This window comes from Anolis sagrei, chromosome 1, assembly GCF_037176765.1.
Source record: "Anolis sagrei isolate rAnoSag1 chromosome 1, rAnoSag1.mat, whole genome shotgun sequence".
NCBI lineage: Eukaryota > Metazoa > Chordata > Lepidosauria > Squamata > Dactyloidae > Anolis > Anolis sagrei.
The window spans coordinates 179,530,481-179,553,228 of NC_090021.1; the positions used below are offsets into that span (position 1 = coordinate 179,530,481).

The 22,748-nt window shown below is 39.0% G+C and overlaps 1 protein-coding gene across 1 annotated transcript in view; it reads left to right on the forward strand.

Annotated features, from left to right (window-relative positions):
• Positions 1 to 642: 642 nt before the first annotated feature.
• STK17B (serine/threonine kinase 17b) overlaps positions 643 to 22,748 on the forward strand; it is a 30,705-nt gene continuing 8,599 nt past the window's right edge. The window contains exons 1-3 of the mRNA XM_060780819.2: positions 643 to 975; positions 12,595 to 12,760; positions 19,525 to 19,737. Coding sequence (XP_060636802.1) covers positions 12,639 to 12,760; positions 19,525 to 19,737 — 335 coding nt within the window. The 5' untranslated portion in view covers positions 643 to 975; positions 12,595 to 12,638. The remainder of the gene's footprint in view (positions 976 to 12,594; positions 12,761 to 19,524; positions 19,738 to 22,748) is intronic.

The following is a 22,748-nucleotide window of genomic DNA, read 5'->3' on the forward strand; positions in this document are numbered from 1 at the left end:
GATTATCCTGCTTCTTGGCAGAAAGGGGTTGGACTGGATGGCCCATGAGGTCTCTTCCAACTGTATGATTCTACTGGCAGTGGAGCTCTCTGCCCCAGAGTGTGGTAGAGTCTCCTTCTTTGGAAGCTTTTAAACAGAGGCTGGATGGCCATCTGTCGGGGGTGCTTTGAATGCAATATTCCTGCTTCTTGGAAGAAAGGGGTTGGACTGGATGGCCCATGAGGTCTCTTCCAACTGTATGATTCTATGATTCATTCCCTTCTAGGAACTGTGACCCAAAAGAGCGTCACTTTTGCCTCTGAAAAACAAGATCCTAATTCTCACGCAACCCTCCCCCACCATTGTGGGTTAAGCTTAGCTTTGCCTCCTACTTCTATCCCCGCCTCCTGCCATTTCCTTTCCGTTGCCCAATGAGGGCCTTCACAGGTGACATTTGCCCGCCCCTTGGCTCACTTCCTAAACACGATTGGCTTAAGCTCACCTGCCACTCAAAAGGGACGAGAGAAATGAGAAAAGCAGGGGGAGGGGAGGGAAACTGGTTTCTTTTCTCCTCCTTCTCCTCCTCTTCTGTCGGGTGAGCAGCGCTGATTGGCTGGGCGGGCGCAGAAAGGGGCGGGGCTGCGCTGCCGGCGTTCTAAACAGCCACACAAACCGGCTGGGCACTTTTCAAACGCCAACTGTGAGGAGCGGCAGGCAGGCGGGCGCGAGCCAGCGACGGGCACGAGCGCCTCTGAAGGGAAGAGATAAAAAGGAGGGCGCTCGTGCCGGCCAGAAGGGAGGGGGGCAGGGAAGGAGCGCGCGAGGCGAGTTTGAGGAGGACAGAAAAGACAGAGAGAAGCCAAGGAAAAGGCCGCCGCTTTGGAAATAAAGGAGTCAGTCGGTCAGAGAAGAAGAAAGGGCGGAGAAGAGCAAACAAACAAGGAGGAGGAGGTGCTATACAGCGGCGCTGAGGGCGAGGAAGAAGAAGAGGAGCAGGTGAGTGGAGGTTGCTTGCGCGAAAGCGTCCTTGCGGCCTGCTTGGCGGAATGCTTGAGCTGCCATGATTCGTTGCCATGGCATCGTGCGGGTCGGCCCAGATCTCACTCTTCGGCTCTCGTGATGCCGTAGCGGTTGAAGTCGTGTCACACCGCATTCATTCCTCCGTCTAGACAGAGGCACCCTTCCTCCTCCTCCTCCGTTTCGTCTGTCTAGCGCGATCACAAGGTTGGACTGCAATTCCTATCAGGACCATTGGGATTGCAGTCTTTTCTTCCTCGGGAACATCTACACTGCGGAATTAATGCGCTTTGAGACTCTTCCTGCTGCCATGGCTCCATACTAAGGAATCATGGGAGTCGTGAAGCGTCAGGCCTCCAAGGATCTTGTCAAACTGCAACTCCCGGGATCCCATGGCGTCGTCATATTTCCGTGGGAGTTAAAGTGGTCTCAAAGCGTTCATTGAGAGTTAAAGTGGGAGTTAAAGTGGTCTCAAAGCGTATTAATTCCATCATATAGAATCATAGAACCATAGAGTTGGAAGAGACCTCATGGGCCATCCAGTCCAACCCCCTGACAGATGGCCATCCAGCCTCTGTTTAAAAGCCTCCAAAGATGGAGCCTCCACCACACTCCAGGGCAGAGAGTTCCACTGCTGAACGGCTCTCCCAGTAGAATCATAGAGTTGGAAGAGACCTCATGGGTCATCCAATCCAACCCCCTTCTGCCAAGAAGCAGAGAAATTGCATTCAAAGCACCCCCAACAGATGGCCATCCAGCCTCTGCTTAAAAGCTTCTAAAGAAGGAGACTCTACCAACTCTGGGGAGAGAGTTCCACTGCTGAACGGCTCTCACAGTAGAATCACAGTTGGAAGAGACCTCATGGGCTATCCAGTCCAACCCCTTTCTGCCCAGAAGGAGGAATATTGCATTCAAAGCACCCCCGACAGATGGTCATCCAGCCTATGTTTAAAAGAAGGAAGGGAAGTAGAGAAAGGGAGAGAGGGAAGGAAGGAAGGAGGGTAGGCTGTGTATCCCCTTTCCACTACTATTTTACCCAAAGAAGCCAGGCATATTGGCTACTATGTTGACAAAGGCAGGGGGAGAACATCCTTTATTCAGGGCTAGCTCTACCTTTGGTCGGAATGGGGATTCTGGATTTGGATGCCACGGTTGCGCTTTGATGCCTCCCCACTTTTCCTCTTCTCCTGTTTCTGCTGCTGGAACAAGGTCTCACTATGATTACTGATGGGGACAACAGTTTCAGTAGAAGCTACAACTGGTTAACTTTCTATGTCAGCTTTATAGTCATGAGCTGTAGCAATCTCGAGCTCCCTTGTCTCCTAAACTTCCTTGCCCTCTTCCTTTCTGACAGTGCGATGAATCATAGAATCATAGAATCAAAGAGTTGGAAGAGACCTCATGGACCATCCAGTCCAACCCCCTGCCAAGAAGCAGGAATATTGCATTCAAATCACCCCTGACGACCATCCAGCCTCTGTTTAAAAGTTTCCAAAGATGGAGCCTCCACCACACTCCAGGGCAGAGAGTTCCACTGTTGAACGGCTCTCACAGTCAGGAAGTTATTTATTTATTTATTTAGAGCTTTTATAACCCGGTCTTCTCGACCTCCGAAGAGGGTCTCAGGCCAGCTAACAGCAGGAAATTCATACACAAGTAGGATAAACATAATAGCATCGTAATACATTAATACATAAAATACATTAAAATACAGATCATACAATTACAAAAAGCCGGGTCGTCAAAGTAAAATCACAAATTCATCCGTTCTTCCTCATGTTCAGATGGAATCTCCTTTCTTGTAGTTTGAAGCCATTGTTCCGCATCCTAGTCTCCAGGGAAGCAGAAAACAAGCTTGCTCCCTCCTCCCTGTGGCTTCCTCTCATGTATTTATACATGGCTATCATATCTCCTCTCAGCCTTCTCTTCAGGCTAAAGATGCCCAGCTCCTTAAGCTGCTCCTCATAGGGCTTGTTCTCCAGACCGTTGATCATTTTAGTCGCCCTCCTCTGGACACATTCCAGCTTGTCAACGTCTCTCTTGAATTCTGGTGCCCAGAATTGGACACAATATTCTAGGTGTCGTCTAACCAAAGCGGAATAGAGGGGTAGCATGACTTTCCTAGATCTAGGCACTATGCTCCTATTGATGCAGGCCAAAATCCCATGGCTTTTTTTGCCACCACATCACATTGTTGGCTCATGTTTCACTTGTTGTCCATGAGGACTCCAAGATCTTTAGTTTAATATCTTCAGGAGAGGCCCTGCTTTCGATCCTACCACTATCGCAAACACGGTTGATGGGGACGAGAGACTGGGCCTTCTCACCAGTGGCCCCTTGCCTATGGAACACCCTCCCTAGAGATATCTGATTGGCCACCTCCCTCTCATCTTTTAGAAGGAAAATCACGACCTGGTTATGGGACCAAGCGTTTGATCAGTGAGCAGCAAGTGGAAGAAGATCACACAACTTATGGCAATGAATTGACCCGGACTGGTTTTTGGATTTCGATTTTAATGGATGTGTCTTAATTAATTGTTTTAATTGTTGTTTTAATTTTTAATATTTTGAGTGTACTGTGGTTGTTTTTTATGATGCTAGCATTGTATGATGATTTTCTTAGGCTAGCCTGAGTCCCCCTTCGGGGGAGGGGGGGAAGGGGGGCATAAATATAGGAAATAAATAAATGGAGGAGTTTCCCTCACCTCTGGATTCTTAACTCCTGTTTGGCAAGCAAGGCCCTTTCCACTGTATATTTATATATCAAGGCAGATAATAGTAATGCTACTACTAATTATTATTTATTTACATCCCGCTTTTCTCCCTAAGGAGACCTAAAGCAGATCATAACACAATACAATAACATAAAATACAAGACAAAATCATACAAAGCATAATAATGTCCAGAAATAAGACATTAAGCATTACAAACATTTAAAACAAATTACAATTATTATGGAGACTCATCAATTAAATAGTATGCTTTGCTAAATCCGGTGCAAATTGGCCTTGCTGTCATTAGCAATTTAATTCATTCATCAAAAGCTTGCTATAATCCACATTATCTACTTTGATATGGGTTATATGAGGGCCCTTCCAGACAGGCCCTATATCCCAGGATCTGATCACAGGTTTTCTGCTTTAAACTGGATTATGTGAGTCCACACAGCCAGATAATTGGATAAACAGAAAACCTGGGATCGGATCCTGGAATATAGGGCCTGTCTGGAAGGACCCTGAGTTCACACTGCCATATAATTCAGTTCAATGTGGATTACATGGACTACAGATGCTGGACTACAATATAATGTGGATTATACAGCTGTGTGGAAAGGGTCTCAGATTACCCAGTTCAAAGCAGTTCCTGTGGAATATCTGTATTGATATTCTGGGTTATATGGCCATGTGAAAGGGCCCTTTGATTCAAAGTAAACTTTAGGGAATTTCTTTCTTCTATTCTTTACACACTTTCTGGAAAAAAAAAACAAACCCCAACAATTAGAACAAGAGTTGGGAACCAGGGTGATGAAGCATGAAATGGCCTGTGACGTTGGCGGCTCCCTCCTTCGGGAAGAAAACTCTTCTGGCTCACAGGATGTGTGTCACACAGAAAAAAAGAAAGCTAAACTCTTGGGACAGGCACAGCTTCCTTATCTCAGGGGCCCTAGGGTCACAGGTGCCCGGTTTTTGTTTTTGCTGGAGCAGCTTTTGTTTTCCCCCATCCGGGCTACAGGATCGGCTTCAACTTTGTCTTTATCCTTGCCTAACCCGGCAGATGCTGCAAAAATAGTCCCATGTTTGATGCCTCCTCCATCATGTCTTTCTTCCACTTCTGCTGGACTTGTTGGACACCTCTCTTTGCTGCCTTTTTGTATGTGATCACATGATGGCATTGTCATACAGCAAGCACTTTCTTCTGTGGGGTTAATGAAGTCAAGACATATTGTAGGATAGTGGCATGGTTATTTGTGTCCAGAAATAGACACATCTATGGCAAAAACAACAACTGGAGGGTTCTGTGATTCTTAAGTGCATAAACTGCACCTGTCAAGCGCAAGGCCCCTGGGCCAAATTCAACCCTCCATGTCATTTTTTTGTGATGCTCCAGATGCTGGACTACAATTCCTGTATTGCTTATCACTAGAACTGATGAGGGCTGTGATACAGGGGCATCTAGAAGGCTGGAGTTTGTTCTGTTTAGTCAGGAGTCTGTCGTTTGGATTTAGATACAAGGCTTCTGGAGATGATGTCTGACTTTAAAATGTCCTTTCCCCAAGTACCCTTGAGTTGCCATTCCCATTATCCCCATAGCAGATAATGCTATGCAACAGTTTGAATTTTTTTCTGTTCCTAGTTTGGAAGTGTTGTTTTCTGTTTAATGTGGTACTTGCTTTGAAAGTAGTTGTTGTATTCCAGAAACTTTGTTTTTATTATTGCACAAATTATGTTCAATTGATTGAGATATTCATTGAAAAGCTATAGCAAAATGTGCTGAAGTATGTCCCTCAAAAACAAAGTTTGTGCAGTTTAATAAACTTATTTTTTGTGATAGTACCAAATAGGAAGTGACATTTATGACCCAGGAACAAAAATTGTGTTATATAGTGTAATCAAAAGCGATGAGAGTTGTTAAATTACATCTGAGGACCCAAACTGGGTAAAAACTAAAGAGCACTGATCACTATGTAAAAAATATATATATATGGCCCTCTGTCTCCATGGATTCAACAGCCCAGTGAATGCAACCATAAGACTGATGTGGCTCGCAATGAAAATTGGTTTGACACCACTGTAAAAGTGAAACCCTAAGAATAGTAGTAGCATAATACATGCTACGATTGGCATATCTCTTGAAGTACTGACAGCTTGTGGGGCTTTTATTTCTATTCCTTCACTTAAAGCAGCTTTCACTGACTCCACTTTACCTCACCTCTTTGATAGTCACCAGTAGGATGGGGGTTGGCATTGTTAGTCACCTGCTGAGGCCCATCTTTCTGCAAGATGGCCACTGTCAATGCTAAGAAGCTCCTCTTCCTTCCTCTCTCCTCTAACCATGCAAACTATGGCAAGCGAAAGGAACAGTAAAAGTTGATATTTCCACATTTTGTATGGTGAACTCAAGATGTCATTTAGGATTCATCTTCTAGCTTCATAACAGATTGGGAAGGTGGTTTGGCTGAATGCAAAGGGGTGATCTAAGGTTATCTAAGGAATTTCATGGTGGAATGAGGCCTTGAAACAGAACCTTCCAAGTCCAGTTCAGAAATCTTATCTACATTAGGTTGACCCTGAAACCATCCTCCATTGACTTGGTATTAAACTTGGGATAACTACTTGGAAAGCTATACTGAGTATTGTATAACTAGTGTCTAGCCTTCACTTGCCTTGCAAAACTGGGAACCAAGAGTGATGGAATATGTCATATACAATAAAGAGAAAGTGGCTTACCTGACAGGATCCACATAATGTACCTTGCCTAAATTGGAGCTGATGCTTACCTTTTCAGTAAGACATTATTTAGCAGAAGACTATCTGCAAATGACCCTTTGGATTGGTTTTGGAAGAGGTTATTTATGGTGTTTTCTCCTCATAACTATCCTCCCACCTACCCCGTAATACAAGGCTACTTTATTTTCATGTATCCCTTTGTGTTCCCAAATCATTTGCCACTGAGTTCATTGGAATTTATTCCTTAATTGTTAGTTTAGAATTGCAGTCTTAGATTATAAACCCTCAGGAAGCAGGACTAAAACATTAAGGAAAATCTACTGTATATCTGACCTTATGAAATAGTGGCCCGTTCTTTCTCAACCAGATCAGAGCATTAGCTGCATAGAAAAAGGAGGGCAGAAGGAGCCAGTTAAGCATTATCCCATCTCCACTCATAGCTCAAGAGAAGAGATTATCCTATCTTTGTAATGAAACATGAAATTATACCCCTAGCCTTGCTTGTTAGTATCACACAATGTATTTACATTGCCATCAGTGCAAATATTTAGTAGAGATGTTAATTTCTGGAAATTTGGAAATGTTGTACGCTACCCCCCCCCCCCCCCCAAATTGGAGAAAATCTGAAATACATGCAGTTTTCATTTTCATAGCAAATCTTGCTTCATAGTGTCTTATTGCTTTAGAACAATAGAATGCTTTGTAATCATACAGTATATAAAGCTATATTATCTAGCACATAGCCAAAATTTACATATATATATATATATATATATATATATATTGTATATATTGCTGTAAGGTAAAGGTAAAGGTTTTTCCCTGACAAGAAGTCTAGTCGTGTCCGACTCTGGGGTGTGGTACTCATCTCCATTTATAAGCCGAAGAGCCGGCACTGTCCGTAGACACCTCCGAGGTCATGTGGCCAGCATGACTGCATGGAGTGCCATTTTTTGCTATTTTGCCCTGTTTCCGGGATGCATGTTAGACCCAGAAGAAATCCTCTTTTTTATTTACAGGAAGTGAGATGTAACCCAGCTTATGTCCCACTTCCTTTTAGAAGTAGCCCAGGGACTCTGAAACATGTCAGAATTTATTTCCATCTAAAGGCCATTTTTGGGGAGTGGGTGGGGTTTTGGACCCTGGAAGCCTTCAGAGTGGTTGCACTTTCTCAGTGCTAAAGGGAAAACTACATACTGCTGCACTTCACTGTGTGCTACAAAAGCAAGGTAACCTTACTTTCAGAAATATAGGAAAATGAACACAAAAAATCCTCAACATGGTAATTACTAAAATAAAAATGAATTGCAAGCAGTCTCTGAGTTGTAAACATTCATTACTGAAAGAGTTATCACGGGGAAAAAGGTGTCTCCACTGAAGCTTTCTCGCCAATCCTTGTTTCCACATCAAGCCAAAGTTTTCAAAATCCAATTATCAGAGGGACAGAAAGTGAGGTGAAATATTTTGAACAGGAGCACAGACAGCAAAACAAACTAGAAAGGGATGTTAACCCTTCCCTAGGCTATCCAAAGCTAATATATGCTGGAGTTACACTTTAAAAAGTACCTGTAATGACTTACATACAAATTCAACATAAGAACAAACCTACAGAACCTATCTTGTTCATAAATTGGGGATCGGCTGTATTTGGACAGAAACAAGTTCATACTATTGAATTTTAATGAGTTAGGTTAGCTGCACATTGGTAGGTTTAGTTTACATTGATAATATTGAACACTTTAATTGTGTGTTATCAAATACATTAAATAGTTTATAAAGTAGTTTATAAATTGTAGACAGAATTAATCACAGTTAAATAGTAAAAAAAATGTGTAAATCCGCAGGTGACCACTAGGGAAACTATGTTTACAGGTAAGCAACCTATATTTTTCTTCAGAAGTTTGCGGCACCCACTAGGTACACAAGTGTATCTTGGATCTGAGTTTTGTATATGTATACAGTATGGAGAGGGATGGTTCTGAAATCCTATATATTTCATAGTTCCTACCATTTTAAGTGAATAAAAATTTGTCTTAAAATTATTTTGCCCACTCTAGAAGAGAAAATGCTTTTCTTCCCTTTGCTCCTGTGAGACCCATAGAATCTCAATTTCCCCCCCCCAGTGGTTCTCCCCCCCCCCCCCCGAGTTGTCTAAAGTAAGTTTTGAGTAGTTTCATATCTAAACAGTGAATAAGATTAAAGGGAAAGCTATTCACATTCTCTTTCTGAAGGTTAAAACACTGTAGCTCCCATTTTTTATTATTGCTTTTAAGAAATATTTCCTAATTCCCATGAGTTAGTGGGTTTTAATGGTCTGTTCTATTGGTTATTTACTTGGAATTAAGCCTGAATGCATGAGACTTACAACCTTAAGTGTAAAATCCGTGCTTATTGATTATTTGATGGATGGCTTTGCAGATCAAGCTTCTGTATGTCTGCTCTCAAGAGAAGGATGTTCAGGTCAAAATACCTAACATTCAAAGGGAATTGAACTTATCTTAAGAACTGTATTGTCCAAATAGGACTAAAATATGGTTACTGCATTAAATTGCCATTCAGGGTGTGAGTATGCAAAAACATTTTCATCTTTAATCTTAAAATTATAATATGTAAATAAATAGTTTAATTTTTTGTCCTTTTCATTAAATTGTTACATGGTTATGTTAGAATCTGTATACATTTTAGTGTTTAAAATTCTTTCATACACCAGCTCTAGCCTTTTTGTTATTTTGAAATTACTTTAGCTACAAACTTCTTACTGGCTCTTATGGGTAATTTATATGATTACTTTACTTAAGAACATGAATATCTTGGAACATAACAATAGGACATGGAATCGATAGAGATCTGTCATAGAGCATGAATCATAAGAGATTTCAATAAGATACAGGCTTAAAAGACGTCAGGGTAATACTTCTGCTTTTCTCCGGAAGACTTTGTGGTAAATCTATAGTGTGTTGACTGACATTCTGTCATAGTTACTGGTAGTGTAAAAATATGCAATTTATATATGTTGACCACATTGTTCATTTATATTTATGCAAAATCCAAGAAAGATAATCTAAAACTATTTTAAACTACTAGAGCTTAAGTAGAGAGCTTAGTTTAGAAAGCTCCTGTTATACTTAACCAAGATTCTGCTTAGGGTATATATCAGTTTTACTATGAGGCTATTTGAAGTGAAGTGACAGGAAGGAAGTGAAATGCATTAGCAAATGATATGGCTTTAAAGACAAGGCATTCAGATGCTGCTTTAGTGAGAAGCTCTAAATCAGGGCTAAACAACTGAGAGAACATTTTGGATCTCTTCCCAGTCTGCTAGGGATTACCATCGTAAATCATTTGCCAGTTTATAGATGACACCAATCACACTGTACACTCTTTAATAGTAGGTAATTTATGAATATGTGAAATGGTATGACTTGTTATTTGTCTAATCCACTTTTAATTACATAGTTGTTGATCATAGGATAGTTGTTGATCATGGGATCATTTTTTGTTCATTATTACATAATCTCAAGGTGTGTGTGTGTGGGGAAGGGGGTGTTAAACTAGAGGGCCCTTTTTTTGAGGAAAGAAAAGCTATTATTAGGCCATTTTTCCTAGATATTTGTTTGCTCACTTAGAACACAGGGGAAGCTATACTGAATCACTTTGGCAAAAGTTTTCCCACATATTCATATATAAGTCTAGAAAGCTGGGTTGACTTATCCACAGGTCAACGTCAGTGTAGTACCTTCAATTTATATATATATATATAAAGGTAACAATTAGTCTTGTGCATTTTTACAGAATCACTATCCGTTTCGGTTTGTTTAATTTGTAAGGCCCCATTTTCATTTGTGAGCACCTCTCCTGAATGACCTTTTTTTGTCCAAGGTCCAAAACCCCCGAATATTTTTGGCCCATTGGTGGCAAAGCTCCAGCGCCTGCCAGGGCCTACAGTCATGCACCGAGCAAGAGGCGCTCACCGTGTTCGGCTGTAGGCCCTGGTAGGGCCTACACCTGAGCTCTGAAAATCAACTGACCAAACAGTTACCATTTCCACTTGCCTTTTGTTTCACCAATATTTCCATACAGTAGGGGTGTGTGTTGTTTCATACCATCTGAGTGAACGGGACAAAATGAAAACATGAAACAAATGAAACATATACCTGGCCCATGACGAATAACTACCGTTCTCTGTTTTGAGTGGCTAAACTCGAGAGCTTAGACTGTCCTGGCATAACCTTAAAAAAACACCAATCCTCTCCCTGCCACTGGCTTTTTTGAATGCCTGGGTGAACAAATGGCAGCCCTCCTACGACAGCATTGGTATTTTCCCCTCCAAGCAGAATGATTCTTGACTTATCCACAGCTCATATCGAAATTCACAAATTCTACTCCCAAACCCATCTTTGACTTATACATGAGATTGACTTGTACAGGAGGATATACTGGCATTCCTTACCTACAATAATATGTGGTTAGATCAGGCATGGGCAAACTTTTTTAGAAAGGGGCAGCCTTGTTGGGAGGGGGGGCAGTGCTGTCGTGGTGGGGTGTGGGTGGTGGTGGTGGGGCAGTTGGTGTCGGGGGGAGGGTATCACAGGCGGTTGCACAGGGCTCTCAGGTGTGCCTGCAGGGTGCTGCTCTTTTCAGGCGGATATGGCGACCCACCATATCCTCCATTGAACTAGAGGGCTCACTCAGAAGAGCCCTTCACAGCAACATGTGACTGGGAGGGCTGGAACCTGGGCTTTGGCACACAGCTGTGGTCCAGGCTAGGGCCAGAGGTAAAAGCCCAAAGGGCTGCCTCCTGCCCGTGGGCCTGGGTTTGACCATGCCTGTGTTAGATGATTGGTAAATCCTTTTCCTACCCCCATTTTGTGGGAATTTTTGAATTGGTAAATTACATTTTCCAGTTCCATAAATGTTGATATGATTTAACATTTTTGTGCAATTGATGTATTTAATAATACAAATTTTTATATCATGCCACCCCTAAATTTTACATTTGGAGTTACAGAAATAATTTAAAGGTTCTTAAAATGTTTTTAATGTGAATACCATATCCTATTTACATGTTACCTTATAGTGCTGTCACCTTGCTGATGGAAGAGGTTCCCTTTGATGTGATAATTCCTATAATATGGTCAAACAAATATTTAATTGCATTTTTAATATTCTGCAATTTTGTAATCAATATGTTATATTTCAAATGGTATGATTGTGACAATTTTGAATATGAATGTTTTTACTGTGCTATTTTAATATTTAATCTATGCGTCTGCTGACTGTAAGAAAGGTTATTGTTTTTGTTGCTTCTGTTGGTGGAATAGGGAGGGGAATGATTCTTTGCACGCAGTACACACCCTCAAAACCTAACCAAGAACGTGTAGCAAATGTGAAGCTTCCTTTTCCATAATTTATACTGTATTTTATACTTTCTTGTTGTATATTCCAATAAAGGCCTATTGGATTGGACCTAACCAAGACGGCTGGGAAATGCTCTATAGTACACTGTTGGGTTGCAGAAGGTGGAGGGAGTATTGTCATGTTAGTTGATGTCTATTGTGAAATTAAATGCACTATATAGACTCATGTATCCCTTGATCTCATGTATAAGTAAAAGGAAGGTTTTGGGGACAAAATTATGGATTTTCATATAACCCATGGGTAAATTGAGAATTGTTCTATGGAGAGGGGGAAAGAACCAGTTCTACCCCTAGCTGCTGCCACTATTTCCCTGTCCTGTCATCATTTTAAAAAGAAGACCAGAAGTGGCACCATGGCAGAGACAGTAGAAGAGATTGGTGCTTCTTTTAGGTTCTCTAGAGTTTGACCAAGCTCTTGCGTGTTGCCATTCCACTCAGAGATGAGAATGGTGCTTTTTTTTACTAAATTAATGTACAGTACTCACATTGACCTATGGATTAGTTGATGAAGGTTTATGGAGTTGGTTTTATGATTTATGCATGAATATATAAGGTCATTTGGTAATCTTAAATATTTCCATACTCTGTGATATATATATATATATATATATATATATATATATATATATATATAAGCGCAAAGCATTAGTTCAGATTTCAAACCTAGGTATGAGAAATAGTAGTGTCCAGGGACTGTCTGGCATTGTTTTAAAACAAGTATTCCTTTTAACAGGTGAAAATCGGTAGCCAGAATTGGGGAGATCCCATGCACTGACTATGTCCAGACGGAAGTCTGAGAACAAAAGCCTTCCAGGCTTGTTGCCTGCATCCCTTCAAACACAAATAAAGACAGAGAACTTTCACAGTTTCTACGAAGTAGAACCAAAAGAATTGGGAAGGTAAGAATGTTTGTTGGTTTTTAAAATAGATACTCTCATTTATTTGAATGTATAGAATAATTTATGTAATATAAATTGTAACTTGAACATTGTGACTCAATTTAAAAAGGAAGTCCCCAGTCTTGTTTGGTTGAGGAAAACAGAATACAAAACACATTTGGAAGCCTTTTCCATGTTGACTTAGCTTCCAGAACATCTGCTTTTTGTTGCCTCCTATATCTCAACTGGAAGTAGGTTTCTCCAGTTGTTTGCTTTTGGTATGGCTCCTTTTCATTTCACCCACAGACTGGAATCCTGTACAAGAATAGTTTGTGAAGAGCTGAGATATGTGGCTTGGAGAGGGAATATTGCAACTATATTCCAATTTTATTACATCTATGAAGCTGGTCTGTTGTTTTGGATGCAGGATCTATCTATCTCTGAAAATAACCAGGCTCCATTTACACAGCGTCATTGAAAGATTCCTCAGTTTTCCATGCATTGTGGAGAACTTGAAATGGGAAGAGTCTCTAATTTCTTCCTCTGTGGGAAAGATAGGCCCTTCCAAGTTCCTTGGCATGTGCAGTGAACACATGGGGAGAGATGGAATGAATCTCATACTTCATGTCTGACTTTGAAGACTCTTGAAAATAACAGGTTCTCACAGCTCCAGGATGCTTCTAAAGCCTGTTAGGGAGGAAGGCGTAAGCCACTCCCAACTCTTCTATGTGGATTAAAAGGCTCTGGAGAAATATGGATCATTAGTTATTTCAAAATGCTGTAAATGTAATTGTGGTGTGGTATTCAAAAATTACTTCAAATTAGCATCCATTCTCAGCAGGTTTGTCTTTCATTGTGAGGATGTGTCTGTCATCCATTTGTTGTTCCAGATCAGTTAAGACATAATAAAATACAGGTTGAGCATCCCTTTTTGGGAATTCTGAAAAAAAATCCAGAATTGCCTACATGGATTTGATTTCTGATGGTTCAATGTACACACTTGGTTTCATGCACTAAATTATTACCCACATTGTATAACATTACATAAAGTCTATGTGTATAGGGGCTTTATATGAAACATAAATGAATTTTGTGTTTAGGCTCGATTCCCATCTCATTATGCATGTATATGCAAATGCAAGTATTAAAAAATACATCAATTCCCTCCTTGAAATCTAGAACACTTCTGGTTCCAAGAATTTCAAATAAGGGATACTCAACCTGCAGATTTTATTGTTGAGCGAATGGTGTTTTGGTTTGCACTATGACTGGTAACCAGTCAGCCATAGAAGCCCACTGGATGTCCACATAGACCACTGAGAGAGTGTAAATTGCTCTCTCAGCCTTAAAGGAAGGCAAACCAAAATTACCTCTGAACAAAGCTTGCCAAGAAAACATTTAGGGTCACCATAAGTCGGAAACGAGTTAAAGCACACAAGAAATGATGAAATTTCCTCATACGAGAGTATGTAAGGGAATGATTGCAAAATAGTGTGCTCTTTTAATATAGCACTTGTATATGCAGGGTCAGTGAAACAAAAATATAGAAAGTTGTCCAATGTTATTGAGTTTTCAAGAAAGAGACTTGAAATTGAAGTATTTCAACTTTATTTCATTTTGAAAACATATTAGTTTTTGTGGAAGTTATGGTGCTGACTGTGGCTTGCTTACCTGGGTGCTGTGAGCATTCCAGCTGCCCAGGGAACAAGTTATCAATATACATGCAACAACACTTTTATGAGGGATAGTCATCAGTCTGGCTGGAAATGAAGCATCACAAAGAAACGTGTATTATGAAATGAATGTGTGGACTGGACTGGGAAGATGTCTCGGGAGGTAGGCAGATTTAGGATGTGGAGTTGTAGTGACTAAATTTCACTTTTTAATATGAGACATCTTATAGATTTATAGCTTGAGCTTCAATTTTCTCATTTGTTCACACATACATGCACACACATTTAAATTTGTTGGATCAAATCCAAAGTGAGCTGAGTAAGACTGCAGCCCCCTGCACTTTTTGAAAAGCATGCCACTCATGTTAAATGCTTTTATCTTCCTTTGCCCATTGTTCTAATACCATATCCCATATTGCTGTAGATTGCCTATGAAAGAGTGAGGAGGAAGGGACAGTCATTCCTGTGGGGCAGGGCAAGTGGCTATTTTGATCAATCAATTCCTTTATCCATCACCTTATTCCCAAGGCTCAAGGCAGCTTATGATTTAACAAAATACAAATAAAGCCACATATAACCAACAATATACGTAGTCTCCAAATCAAAATAGTATTAAACTGTTTTCTATTTCAAGCCGTGTGTATGTTTCAAGTTCTATCATGTGGATGATTTACTGCTTTTACAGCTAATTTAAACCATCTTCCTGCCATTGAGTTGGTTTTATATGTCTTTCTGCCTTTCTGGCTCCACGCAAGCTTTTAAAAACGTTCTTATTTTATTGACTGTGATGTGTGTCTCACTTTCTAATGAGTCTACTAGGCCCACCTTTTTAGTAGAAACAGCTTCTTGATCCTAGGCTTTTGTTGATGATGCCTCCTGCAAAATCCATGTGAGATTGGGGGGCGGGGGGCGGGAATCATTCAATGTGAGAACTCAGCAACCCCAAGTTTTGCTTACCAATGAGCAAACTGAGAATCAGTTCTGTTTTATATCCATGCCCACTTGTGCAGGACTATTCTTCATGCATGATTTTTGTCATGTTTGATGTATACGGACAGTAGAGATTGCAGAGATGAACATGGGCCTGACTAGGTCAGAGACATCTCCAGCCAAAGGACAAAAGGATATAGTGTGAGGACTATATATTCACTGGCTGTAATTTAGGATCTTGAGAATGGACATTCCAGATACTATAATCAGTGCTTTGATAAAATGTTTAGTAGTTATGTCAATGACCTGAAGAAAAGTATACGTAGCATGTGTTATGCTATGTTCATGGAACTGAAGTATGTTCTTTCTTTAAATAGTGCAAGGAAATCTCATAGTAATTTTGTACCAATGAGTGAGAAAAGTAAGGCAGTTGTTCTTGCATAAGTTGCATTTTGGCTTTATTGTGTAGAGAATTTGGCTTACTTACTCTTAGCATTTGTAGGAACGTGATAATTCACATTCATGGTATGGGGGCGGGGGGAGAATTTAATTTATGGTTCCTGGGGGATTGCTCAGCCTTTTCTGTTTGCATTTCATTGCACAATTCATGTGCTAATTTTGAAATGAGGCACCCTTTGTCTTGTTACATTCATTGTGTATTTTTGTGAAAAATTCTTCTCCTAATTGCTTTATAATAGTGTCCCAAGGGAACTATTCCAGATTTTTAAAGGAAACAAAACAGTAATTTTCTACCAAGTTTTTTTGAGAGTAGCACATCATTTTACTTATAAGCATTCTAGTTCAGTGTTAAGTATAACAGCATCTTACAAAATGAATACCAGTAGATCTTTCTATTTGAAAGAGATTTTAGAGAAATTATGTGCTTGTGGGTTTTTCATATTTTAAATTCTTTAACATCTTTTTTCACAAATACATATGTGTAAATTTTGCAATGTATCACTTTCAGATGTTGAACTAGGAACGTTTTCTAAAAGAGTACCTTCATGTTGTTGAGCCCCACGGTTAATATTAAAATTGGTTTGTAGGATAGTATTCTTAGTAGCTGATCCATTGAACTGGTCCCCTTCCTGCAAAGCATTTGATAACTTCCTTATTTAAGGAGAGTGATTATTAGAATGGCATCAGGAATATTGCAATTAAGCCTATATTAACATGTTCATGTGATTTTTTTAAAAAATGAGTGTTGAACCTTTAGAAAAATTGTAGTTCAGGCATTTAAAAGTACAGAAACAAGCTTTTTCTTCACATATAATATATACTTTTCATTTCAGAATCTTCCAAGTTTTTTAAGACCTGACTCGGTTCCCAGAATCACTTTACTGTTATTTTTCTGGTTATACATATTCACATTAACATCAGAATCTAAATCCTAGTTTATTGGCATTTATAACTTGGCTTGCTGCAGAATACATTTTTCTTTACTTCTCAAAAGGTCAGCTTGGTTTTTAAGCAGTGTGTGGTTTCCTTCTGAAAACACAAGCTTACCAAAATGCATTTTTGGTTCTACAGTTAAACAGTCAGTAAGGAAACAACATTTGCATGGCCTGTTTTTTTGCTTGCAGTTTAGAATGAGCTTTTGTTTGAAGATTTGGAGCTCTGCTTTTGTGTTTAAATTTGAATATCCTCTGTGTGTGTACTTGTAGGCAAACACACTTTTCTTAGCTTTGCTCATTTGCTGCATAGATGCAAGTGCACAGCTTCAACCACTTTACATCATTTCACCTTTGGTTTGTAAGCAGTTCCTTCCTTTGTGTTTCTAGTCTGGCAGAACAGCATAGAACCATTACATATATTGTTAAATGTAGTACTATTTTGAAAGTTGTCATCTGCTTTAGTATTAATCCAAATTTAACCAGTTGAAACCTAAGATGTAATAATTGGTCTCACCTTAAAATGGCTTAATTCATCCAAACCTAGTTTAAGAGCCTTTCCTTTTGTAATAATATCACAATTTGAGTGTGCATCTACACTGTAGAATTAATACAGCTTGACAACACTTTAACTGTCATGACCCAATGCTATAGAAAATCATGGGAGTTTATTTTTTACAAGTCTGTAGCCTTCTCTGCCAAAGAGTGTTGGTTCCTCATCAAACTACAGCTCCCAGGATTGTATAATATTGAGCCATGGCAGTTAAGGTGATGTTAAACTGTATTAATTTTACAGTGTAGAGATACGCTCTAAGCCTGAAGTAGTTAAAGGAGGAATTTTAAAAAGAAATGTGCAGTTTTCATGAGAATCATAAAAATCTTACTTGCGCTATTAAACAAGCTTGCTGTGTCATAGACTTGAGTGAAGCTTCATTAAATGCACGCTTAAGACTAAATCGCCTATTTAGTGTTCTTAAATAGAGAAGTATTTTTTAACTTTGAAATTTAATTTGCTCTCCATTTCAAATTCACTAAACAGATTGCCACCATTTTAATATATGTTCAGCATAGTTTTCAATGCATGAATTTTAATATAAAAATTGCTTTGAATATGATATTGAGAAATCGGGCCACAAATCAGCTTCATTGGGACATACAGTGAGCATGCACACCTTTGTCCTATAATAAACCCTCTCATGAATTGTTTTTGGAATGTTGTAATATACCTGAACCCCAGGGTATAATCTCTCTAATTTCCAGTGAACTGGGAGACATGAGGGCAGAACATAATAAATTTGCATCAGAGCTGTTGGTTCTGTTTCCTGTTCTTTCCTGATACGATTGAGCCTATCTGGGGGTATGATCCATCTCCCATGCCCCTAGCCAGCCCCACCCATGCAGCACCCATTGACATGGTCATCATCTTCAAGTACCTATTGTGTACTTTGAACTAACTACATTGTTTCCACCAGAGTCCAAACAATAAGCTCATCATCAGCCCATGGCCCAATGCTACACCACATTCCTTTCCAATCACACCTTTCTCAGAGATGGATCAATAAACGGACTGATTCTTCAAATGCTTCAATGACAGCATATTAAATTTCCCACAACCATGAGAGCCAACCAGCAATGACGTCAGATGGAGCTCTTAGCCAATTACAACGTGGATCATAGCTGGACAGTTCCTGAACCAATCAGGAGCAAGTGCAGGTTTCATGAATAATCAATACAGAGCAGTTGCTCTCTCTGAGGACATATACTTTTACCATTGAGCATAAACCTGAATTTACCTTCTACCCATTTGCATCTGATTTGGCCTTCTGGGAAGCTAGACATATTGGGCCCTCGAACCCACAGTTTAGGCAGAGCTAAAATTACTCAACAGTTATTTTTTGCCAGTTTTTTCTTAATTAAGAATGTTTGCTTCAAGAATTCTTAAAAATAATGATTTCCTGAATATAGTATGGAACCAAACATCTGCTACATATAGTATTGAAGCTTTAGAGAGTTATCTCCCAATCTTATATCTGAACTTAGATTCAATATGTGTGATAAATGAATGTGTAGTTATTAATATTTCCTATATAACTTAAGTTGTTTCTGGGATTCAGTGTGTTTTGGGGTGTTGATTGGAGTTGTGGTTATATATGCCTGTTACACATTTGTTAGTAATGTCACAAAATTCCCAAGTTTCTGTAATGAAGCTGCTGCACATCTTTGACAATGTCAGATTCTGAGGTTTATTGAGAGAAGAAGTGGAAATTGTTCAAGATATTAATGCCTTGTTTTATGTTTGTTGAAACTTTGTCCAGAGCTTTGTTTTCTTTCTACATCTTAGATATGCTAGACTCTATTCAACCCCAGTGGCCATGGGATGTTATTTGATTGAGTTTTTATAGTCCAACATATTTGGTTTGATCTTGGTTCAGGAAGGCTGGTCTAGATCACTGTTTCTTGGATTATTTGATGTGAAGGATCAGCTATCCATTTTTTCCAGTATGCCAAGCATCACTAGCCAAAGGTTCAGAGGACTGGCAGTGACCCAGAACTACCATTTTGAGCCTAAATAACTGCTTCTTGAACTCTGGGCCCTGACTCCAAAAGAGATCCCCTTACTTCATGTTGGGGGTCCCGAAAATCTGGCAAAGATTTTGTGAACATCACCTAGTGGCTGTTTTTGGCATTTACACAAATCTGTTGAAACTTTTTAGTGTGTCTGTTTTTAATCATAAAAAGTCTCCTTTTTTTGGTACTGTGGAATCTCACAAATTACTTTTTTATTTTACAGAGGAAAATTTGCTGTTGTTAGAAAATGTATTGCAAAATCCTCAGGCCAAGAATATGCAGCTAAGTTTCTGAAGAAGAGGAGAAGAGGCCAAGACTGCAAAGCTGAAATCCTGCATGAAATTGCTGTTCTAGAAGTAACAAAGCTGAGTCCCCGTGTAGTAAATCTCCATGAAGTTTATGAAACAACAAATGAAATCATCTTAGTATTAGAATAGTAAGTATACATTACGTCACCTTCAGTTCTTTTTGGTGGACCTATTCACATATTTGTTGTATGTATCAGTCAACCTAACATAACCAGAAAGACGGCCTTAGAGAACTTGCATGTCTTACATTTTATTGTATTTAGCTCTTGGTTCTGTGTTCTTTTGTTAGAATACTCCATGCTTCTATCTGCAGTGCTTGTGATCTATGCACTGTTCTTTATTGAATGATTGGCAAATCATTATTTTTAAAATATTTAGTGGTAGCTTAAGTATGAAATATGCTAATTTGCCTTCCATGTTGGTTGATGTGTGTTGATTTCTTGTAGAAAAAAATTGAATAAAACTGATTTGCTATCATAAGATAATTAAAAAAACTTAAGAACAGTTTTGGAATTGTGTCTATCCTTAGCTAGATGAGTCTTGAGAGATTTTGTTCTATTCATTTGCATTTTAGTGATGTGATGATAGATATCAGATGATTCTTATTTGAAGAGTGAAGTTTGAGTGTCTGAACTATGGTCATGGGTCTTAACTTGACTGAATGATCCCAACCAGCAATCTTTTTGAGCCAGTTTCTCACAAAATTCAGGATGGCTATGTATTGCCTCCAGATTGAGAGGCTGTAATTGATGTTAAAGTTAGGAGCTTGAATCCTGCTGGCAGATTTCCCATAAGCTGGAAAAATCTGTTTTTGCCTGATCTACCCGGGTTCTTCTTATGTTTATTGTATGTATACTTCACTGTTCTTGTATACAGTACTAGAATGGTGAACCAGTGTTGTATATATCCCAAATTGTTTCAGTTGCACACCTTTTGCTTTCTTCTGCTCTACCTACAGCCATGTTCTAGTTCTAGCCTTTGAAAATCTCTGCACTATTTTTGTAGCTGGGGTTCAGGTCACTCTAAATTGTTTTACAACTCTCATAATTTATCCATTTTGCCAATGGTGTAAACAAGTTCTTTGTTTATTTAAGAGTAGTGATAACGTGAAAAAATCTTTGAATATTGGCTTCTTGTATGACCTTCCTAATTATCATAATTCATGTGTATCATTTCTCATATTGAGTGAAATGCTGCAGTTTTCAACAAGTTATACAGTCAAGGAAATAGCCTTCCAATTAATTTTATTTCATTTTGAAGTACACTGATAGATCAGTTCCTACAAGTTTCATATGAAAAGTAACTTTTCAGATGTATCTTAGTGATGTGAATCAAGACTACTTATTGTGAAAATTATCAAAAACTGTCATCCACACCACCTTTTTGTGTCAGCTTAATTAGCTCTATTACAGTGTCACATACTTGGCATTGAGTTGTTCCTTGTTGCACATCTGAGTGTTTCTGCTTTTATTTCTGTCTTTGCAGGCTTAATAGATTTTGTTGAAATAACATTATAAGCATAGTTTTATTGTAAAATAATTGTTTAGCTTCTTGCCTTTGCATGCTATTGGAACTCCTTAAAAATACCTTGGTCTTCTAAATTTTGAAAAAGCCTGCTTTGTAAAAAATATATATGATTAAACCACTTTCCAGTAAGTCTGTAGAAGGATTTCTGTATCTCAGCTTCATCAGCAGAAGGAGGTTATCAGAGAAGATGAAAGTGCAAGGACAGAATTGGGCAACTTTTAAAGGTCTAAGGGTCACATCTGCCTACCCAAATTGTGGAGTATCCTGCCCCAATTCTTTTTTTTACCCCCCCCCCTTTTTTTTTACCACAAGCATTCATGGGTTCTGGAGTTTGCAGTTAGCTATGTTGTATCATTTTTTCTTGCAACCTAGCTGCTCTGTCCATGGGGATTTTTAAACAGAAGCAAAATCAAGAAGTAAATAGATGTCTGGTGACCTGCACTTTATTCATTCATGTGCTAGAAATTTTAAGTGAGCTTTCAATGCATCTGAATGATCTGAAGGAATGATTTCTATGGAAAGTACTTGGACCCCTGTTGGAGGTGACTAAATCCAACTTAAAAATTCTACCTATCTCACAAAATTGAATAAAATACCGGACTCTGGTTACATACAGAGATTGGGGGGGGGGGCATGTTGTGGTTTTTCACTGGAAAACAACTAACTGGTGCTTAGCATCTGTACACCTGGCAGAAGCAGCTATCAAGTGCTGGGATTACATTTATGTGAGAAGAAGCTGAGTTGCTGCTATTTTTGCCCAAAACGAAAGCCTTCTATCTCTCTGTAACTTTACTCCAGGGTCTGAATTCTAATTTAGCATATTCCAGCAGTGGGCAAAGTTATAGGCATTAGGCAGAATCAGAGCAAAGTGGAAGGACAGTCAGTTTTTAGCAGTTTGGACATTTTCCTACCAAGCAAATGAAACAGAACAGAATTTTACAATAATACAAAACTTTATTATGATCACTGACTAGCACAAAGCAGGGCACAAGCAGAATTATGTGCATCTTTGCTTAGGAACAAGCCATATCACAAGAAATTTCAAACTTGCAACATGTATCTTCAGGTACCATGGAGCATCCTCATAACGTGAATATGTGGTCACAGTTTTAGCACAAATAGTTGTACTTGAATGAAGAACTTTCAAAGGGGTTGTGAAAATACAGCTGTCTCAGCCAACATGTGCAAGCACTTTAGTGTTTACATCTTAAGATGTCATGGAATAAATTTGGTCAATGTAATATCTGTGGTTCTGGCATATATTTTGTTTTCATCTTGTTTCCAAAATCAAGTGTATGTTAAATATAACTCAATAAGATGGATTTAACAAAAGTAGGAGGCTAAAGTACCAACATTTAAATGCATTCTGGCTACATTTTTAGCATATCTTGAAAAGTTGTGGTGAATAAAGTAGATATTCTTTTTGTAGTTTAAAGTCAAAATTCTTTTCTTTCTTTTTTTAAAGATGTATGTGGACTGTCGTTCAAATAAAATACTTTTAGATTGTCTCAGAGAATTAAAGGTGCTTTTCCTTGAAAATGCAGAGAAGATAAATCTATCTTAATGTTGGGTACTTTATCTGTTTTCTGGAACATGACATGTTGTTTCTGTT